This window comes from Solanum dulcamara, chromosome 12 (genome assembly GCF_947179165.1).
Source record: "Solanum dulcamara chromosome 12, daSolDulc1.2, whole genome shotgun sequence".
Taxonomy (NCBI): domain Eukaryota; kingdom Viridiplantae; phylum Streptophyta; class Magnoliopsida; order Solanales; family Solanaceae; genus Solanum; species Solanum dulcamara.
The window spans coordinates 1,444,995-1,452,398 of NC_077248.1; the positions used below are offsets into that span (position 1 = coordinate 1,444,995).

At 36.1% G+C, this 7,404-nt stretch overlaps 1 protein-coding gene across 4 annotated transcripts; it reads right to left on the bottom strand.

The window, feature by feature from the left end:
- Positions 1–390: 390 nt before the first annotated feature.
- Positions 391–4,268, bottom strand: LOC129876260 (mitochondrial carnitine/acylcarnitine carrier-like protein). 4 transcript variants are annotated; one of them, XM_055951641.1, is made up of 5 exons: positions 3,976–4,267; positions 3,605–3,700; positions 3,367–3,440; positions 1,314–1,713; positions 391–1,034 (listed from the first exon to the last, which is right to left on the bottom strand). In XM_055951641.1, the coding sequence occupies exons 4-5, from the start codon at positions 1,703–1,705 to the stop codon at positions 533–535; spliced, it is 894 nt and encodes a 297-aa protein (XP_055807616.1). In that variant the 5' UTR covers positions 1,706–1,713; positions 3,367–3,440; positions 3,605–3,700; positions 3,976–4,267; the 3' UTR covers positions 391–532. The 4 variants fall into 4 exon arrangements, with proteins under 4 accessions (XP_055807616.1, XP_055807615.1, XP_055807617.1 ...); XM_055951640.1 differs by lacking the exon at positions 3,976–4,267 and adding an exon at positions 3,841–3,948; XM_055951642.1 differs by lacking the exon at positions 3,605–3,700.
- Between the last annotated feature and the right edge of the window lie 3,136 nt (positions 4,269–7,404).

Consider the following 7,404-nt stretch of genomic DNA (forward strand, 5'->3'; position numbering starts at 1 on the left):
ACAAGAGGGGGTACATTGTTTCATTTAGGGGCGGAGAAACATGGTATATGATATTTATGTGTATATATTGCATATTGAACCCGTTGACACGGAGTCGAGAATCTACATCAATGGTTGTTGGTCCATTTGGTGAGCTTCTTGAAGTTGCTTACTCTCAACTTAGCTATATCGGCCTCCTCGGGAGTTATCTCCTTAATTACAATGGTCAGTCTGCATTCTGGCCTCACTATATTACATTCGATCAAAGTAGGCTTATGTTAGAATTGAGATATTCTATGGCTCGAATCTTCTAGTCCACACTTGGCATGATAGGAAAAATATGGCCAAACAATCATTGAAGTAGCATGTTGTGTCATGCTTGAAGCCAAATATGGACATAAAACATTCCTGTGCTATGAATGGAGAATTTGTCTTAAAGATGAAGCACAATTGCTCAGCTGGAAGTTGAACTGGAATAACAGAATTTCAGCAGATGTTAAGTTCAAAGAATTATCAATAACAATGTCTAAAATCCTTCCCCATCAACAATGAATTATCCCAAACTAGACCTAGTCATCTCATACGCCAAGAAACATGCAGCATTTGCTGGGACACTACGCCCCATAGCAGGTCCAAAGCCCTTGTAAAGGCCTTTGACTCCCTCCGATGCCAAGATCTTTTTGAAAGCATCGAAAAAGCCAGAGAACTTTGGGTTTTTATAGTCATCGATCTGGATTACACTCTTGATGACATCTGTTGGATAAACAGAGATCCAGAAGGAACCGCCAGCCAAGCCACCTGCTACAATAAGAGAACCTCTTCCCAACCCTGAAGTGTCTGTGCCTCCTGCAAAGTACTGCTTTAGCGCTTCATACATGCCAAACATAGCAGCATTTCCGGGTATTTCACGTGCCATGGTGGGAAACAAACCCTTGAAGAGACCCCTCATGCCTCCTTCGGATCGAAGAACATGTCTTGCTACATCCATTGGCCCTGCATATTTCACTGCCACAGCAGCTGAGCCTATACTTGCCAATGCACCCTGGGCTTGCAATCTGCACTCATGTAATTCAACCAGTAAATTGCCTAGTACAGAAGTTGCTCCGTAATAGTTCTGATCATTTGACAAAACAGTGGTAACAAGAAGTTGAAAAGTACACGTGCTTTCTTTTTCTTTCCATCTATAATGCACATGTCACCACTTCAATGGAAAGGAAGGATACAACATGGCAAACATCTAAAGTTCATTTATTATACAGTTGGGCCAAGCGAGGGCAACTTTGTGAAGGCTAGATTATATACTACATTTAAATTTTGATGCACTAGAAACAAACCTGCATTTTATAAGCTCGGTTGGGCAAGCAAGAAAAGACACAGCAGTTCCAGCAACAGCCCCGCAAACGATTTGCTGGTTCACAGTAAGAGGGACTCCAGGTTCAGACCTCAAGAATGCCTCTGTTTGACCTCTCACTGTGAAGAGCACAGCATTAAAGGCTGCCACAGTGGCAAGCGGGGCTCCCATGCCTTTGAACAGCCCCCTGGCACCTTCCGCAGCTACTGTTTGCCGGACAGCATCTATAGCACCAGAATATCTTGGAGGCTGCCCTGGAAGTGGGGTAGGCTGGCTTTGAAGCTTGACCTTTATGGTATCAAAAGGATGACCAACTATCAATTGTGCTGCGCCACCTACAGTCCCAGCAGTTAAATCCTTGGCTATATCAGCCATTGGCAAATCTGGAAAAAAAAAACGGAAAAAGAATTATTAGTCTAAATGTAATGTTATTAACAATTGCATTGACTGTTTACAATTCTCAATTGTAGAAAAAGAACGATTTGGTGGGAAGAGAGGATTGCAAGAGTATATTATCAAACTTCAGCTCAAGGCTTCAGCAAAAAGTTGGTGCAGTGGAAAAGAGAACATTAATGTCTACAGTCAATAGCCATGAACCTACATAGTAAACAACACTAGGTGTCCTTGATGTAATGAAAAGTCTAGCTTGGGTGTTTGTGGAGCTACCATACTGTTGGGGGTAAATAGCACCAAAAAGAATCCAGGCACAGTTCTTCTAAACGAAATCATTCACAATTTTCAACCTGCCGACATGAGGCACTCTGATAATCAGAAACTCATATGGCAGATGACAATAAAAGAACAGATAAAAAGTTTGTATGCTAATTTGACTTCTCTAGATAATTTTGACATTGGTGTCCTATGACAGCCAGCTACTTTAGAACCAAAGTGATCAAACTGCTTCTGCCTAGAAATTATCTACATACAACGACTGACAAAACGAAAGAGTGAGACGGCAAATTAGAACTCCAGTACTATCCCATAATCGTTTTGCTTATTCATAGTAAAGAAGGATTAAAGGCACAAATTTCTCTCAGTATAATCGCCTAACAAAAAAAAAACAAAGAAAGAATAGGCATGTACATGATCCTCTTCCTTTGATTCTCACTTTTCTTCTCCTCGATAAACATACTGAAATGTAAGGATTCAAAACATGTATTAGAAGAGAAGAAAAATGGAAATCCAGTAGTGGTGATAATACTCTTCTTCAGATAGCAGCAAAAATTCTGAAAGCTAACTGAGATTGAAGACCTTGTGAGAGTTAAACTAATCTGATTCTATTTGTTAAAAGCTCAAGCTGAAAGCTGACTCTGAAGAACAAATTAGTTCTAAGGAAGGGGGAAAAAACCATGAAGAAGATATTCAAGAGACTTCTTGTGGTTTTGAACTTGATAAATCATGAATTTGTCTAAAATCTAAATTGTTCTCCTCATGTTCGCTCACCAACTTTGCAAAAATCCAAGCAGGGAGCTTTTGGAGAGCATTTCAGCCCTTACAACTTATAATAGTCCCACAAGACGAATGACACCCCATTAACCAAAGGTTGTCCCTTAAGCTAATTCCAGAATCAAATTCAAATATAACAGAACCAGACAACATGTCCTAAATTAACTACTCATATTACGTTATTCACAAATGCCTCAGATTTCAAAGCTGCTGAAAAGTAGCCATTGGAGAGGCAATTCCCTCTATTGAACTGTATATAGTCAAACCTCGATAGAGATTCAAAACATAAAACAATTACCATCAAAACTAAATAGCTATATCAAGAAAACTAAAGTGAAATTACACAATCTTGATGCAAAAATACACAATACATATTCAGTGGAAAGGCAATCCTTTTTCCTTTTTGTTAAACATTAACAAAAACCAATAGATTGCATTCCATCAAACACCTCAAAGTTCAAATGCATTCCTAGGCCACAAGCAACCAATTCGCACAACCATAGCATATGAAAAGAAATTCATACAAACAATGGAACAGGGGTTTAGAGAAAGACTAAAACAATAATTCTGATCAAAGAATAAGCCTTAACCTGGCTGATTTCTCTTTGTACAAGATGAATATCCAACCAAATGGATCCTCAACTTATCAAGATCTAGGTGCAATCTGAAATCAACAGATGAACAACGTAACAGTCAATTAATCAGATGAAAAATACCAAATGGGATATCACTCCATGCCCATTTTTCAGCACATCAACTTCATGTTTTCTAAAAGGTAGATAATTTCTTATACTAATAAAGATTCTTCTTGTAAAGAATAAGCCTTACCCTGGTTAGTTCCTCTTTATACAGGAATGAATGTGCACCAAGTCAACCAAATGAATTTCAAACTTATATCAAGACCTAAGGGTTACAATCTGAAATCTACATAAGAATAATGTAACAGTCAATTACACAAACAGAGCAAACACATACATCAAGATATCACATGGAGAAACAAATCCCAAAAAGGAATATTGGAAAAGAATAAGCAAAAGGGGTTTGATATAAAAGTAAAAAGATACCAAATGGCATCACTCTATGCCCATTATCAGCACATCAACATTCTAAAGATAGAGACTTTCTCCACATTTTTAACAAAGTTATAAGCTTTATGCTAATAAAAGAATCCTGTGGTATTTGGGTGGACTAATATGTACCTGATAAATCTGATGAGTTAAAAAAATCTTGTATTGAGTTACAGCCACATGAATGAAATTCAAGAAACGACAATAATGGGATGTGGATGATTTAGAAATTTGGTGGCCAATAGATCTTACACACTAGTCTAAAGATACAATTTTTACTCACACAAACATAGATAGGGGAGATGAGGACACAAATTTTGAGCCAATTTCAGCCTCTTTTCTCCTCCTAACACAAGATCTTGAGAGAGATGGATGGGAGCTCCTATAACATTGTGACTCTTTCGATATAAAGGGAATATACAATCGCACGGCTACCACCAACCCCATTTACCTATAATACCATCCCCTCATTTTGACATATTTGTTGTTTGCCCATTTTAATTTAAGTGACATCATTGTTTTAATTTAATATTTTAATAAAATAATTTATAATTTTATAGATATTTATATAGTTTAGTTTAAATTACAAATTTTAAAAATATTTTTTTAAAATAAAATTTACTATGGATAGAATACATACATGATTATAGTTTAGAGAAGCAATAACATTTTACCTTAGAATTGTCATATTTTATTTGATATAATATATAAATATGTCTTTTAATAAGAGGTGTGCAAGAAACGATAAATCGAATCAAAAAAAGTGTTATTGATTTATTGCTATTAGGTTATTGGGTTAATGGTTATTTAATGATCTTATAAAAAAAATTATTGAGTTATCGGTTCGGTATTGATTTTTTAATATTGAGTTATTGGTAAATCGATAACCCATTAAGACTATAATAATTTACTATTTTAATTTTTACTCATACATAAATATCAAAGTATCAAACAAAAGATATTAATATAATCACTATATCAGATTATCCTTACCCTACGCAATTCACCGTTCACACTGTATTACTTTTAGGCGTTAGTATTACTTTAGGTTCACAATGTCAAAATCTAAAGAACTAAGAACGGTGACGGCTAAGATTTGCAACGACAACAGCAAGGGTTAGGCGATGACTAAGGTTGTGAATTGTGAGTATTCACAACAAAAACGTCTGATTTGCTTGCTTCGTTGTATGCATGTATTGCGTCAAATTGTTGGAGAAGTCGTATATTTATTTTAAAAGCATTTTCTTAATGGCTAAATCAAAAATTGAATCGTTAAATACCAAAATCGATAAACCAAAAATCGATAACAAATATCTTATTGGTTTGGTTATCAGTTTAACGCATTTAAAAATTGAAAACCAATAAACTGAACCGATAATACTTAAAACTAAACCGAACCAACCGATACACGCCACTTTTAATATGCCCTTAGTTGATATCTATACCCTCCAATTTTGGATGTGCGCAAGTAGATCATTAAGTTAAAGTTGAAGAAATACACACACGCGTTCTACGTGACATAATATACGTAAGATAACGCATAAGACGTGGACTGCCTCGTAGGATATCAAGTAAGGCGTGTGTGTCTACTTGTTCAACTCTATACAAGTTAAAGTGTCTACTTATGTACACCCAAAATTAAAGGTGTCACAATCTATCCCACCATGCCATGCGGGCACCTACTTTAACACTTAGATAGGAGAACCCTTACAAAATATCATGCGGAAGTATAACAAAATACCATTATAAGTCCTAAAAGAATTAGGAATACACCAAAAATTGAATTTTTAAAACTCCAAGGTTTATTACAAGAAACACTTAACATCCCCAAGGATACTAGTCTAAACAGGTACAAGAGCTTCTAAAGATACATAATATAAATAAAAGCAAGACACAGCTCCCACCATAAGGAATGACGAGTAGAAGCTGTTGGAGACTCATCTTCGTCTTCACCTATGAAACATTACTGACCCTACAATCAGATTATGCCAAGTGGCATAACAAGAGTAGTATCAGTACAAACAACACGTACTGGTAGGCATCATCGGTCAACCTGATACCCACCGCATAATATAAAGGAATCGATAAAAAGAAAACATGCTCTTAAGAGATTTACCGCCAAACCTTATGCAAAACTCTTATCATTCTCGTTAACCTCATTAGAGTTATTCAAGCCTAACTTTCATCCTTTCTAGTTGGTCCGCTGCCAATTATAATACAGATCAAGACCTAGCCTTTTTATCACATAGAAAAGTTTTCAAACTATAGGTCAGTACTAACTTTGTCTAACCCGTCTACTATATTTAGTTTTCACACCATCACATGACTTTAGGATAATTAACATCTCACTTGGAAGAGGAAAATATTAGGGAAACTAAAGCTCACCTCCTAACCGTTGCTATCCTGCCATGGCGGGACCTATCCCACTTTGGCGGCCTCGCCACAGCGGGATTCCTCCCGCCGAGGTGGCCTGTTCGGAGACAGAATCTTCAAAAACCTTTCAATCCTCTTTTTAACCCATGTGCCTATAGGACATCAACAATAACTGATTTTAAGTCATTAATCTCCCTTAACAACACACTGACTGTTTTTCACTGATTTACCCACAACCTCATATCTACTATGCGGATACATCTAGCACTCATATCATAATCCAATCAGGTATATATATGAACATATTATCAATTTACCACTTCAGGAGAAATATACAGTTTCACAAGGTAAATCTCAATTACAACAGTCAACATGAACATTGGGACCTTCAGTCCTTTCATATTAGTTATTATAAAGAATGGACATGCTCAGTTATAATTTGATTAGTTTCTCTATCATCACACCTATAGTCAAGATCAATTCACAGATGATAGTCACACATTGGTTCTCTTATGGAACCCATACCCAAACCATATATGTGTCGGAACGTGATGTCCGATCCTATATATGTGTCAGAATGTGACACTCAATCCTATATATATATATGTCAGAATGTGACATCCTATTCAATATATGTGTCGGTATGTGACACCCGATCCAACATCACAATCACAGTCCACAATGAATAGTTCACATACTTGCACAATCAAGTAACAGGTTCATTGCATGTAATTGTTCACAATAGTCATTTCATTAGTTACATTCTATCTTTCCCTTCATTAACAATATTTCATCAAGCCTTTTTTATTTAAGGCATTACTTTTGGTAAAACAAGTTTAAGGTTATGGATTTCACAATCTTGGGATTGTAGACCCATTACAACAACATATCAACCATTCAACCACAACAATTAATTACATAGAAGACGTCATAACCTTACTCAATCACTATTGAGAGTCTCTCTATGATATAGACTAACCACAACCTATAACCATAGATAATTAATAGGTTCATTCAAGAGATTTATCAATACTAGATCAATTACTTCCTCCCCTTACTTTATGATTCACATTATTCAGATAATTCACATAGAACCATCAATCATATCAACAAGCAGTATTACAGTTATCAACCAAGAACTAGACTATCATCATTACTCACAGGTTAATCATACCCACATGGTACATT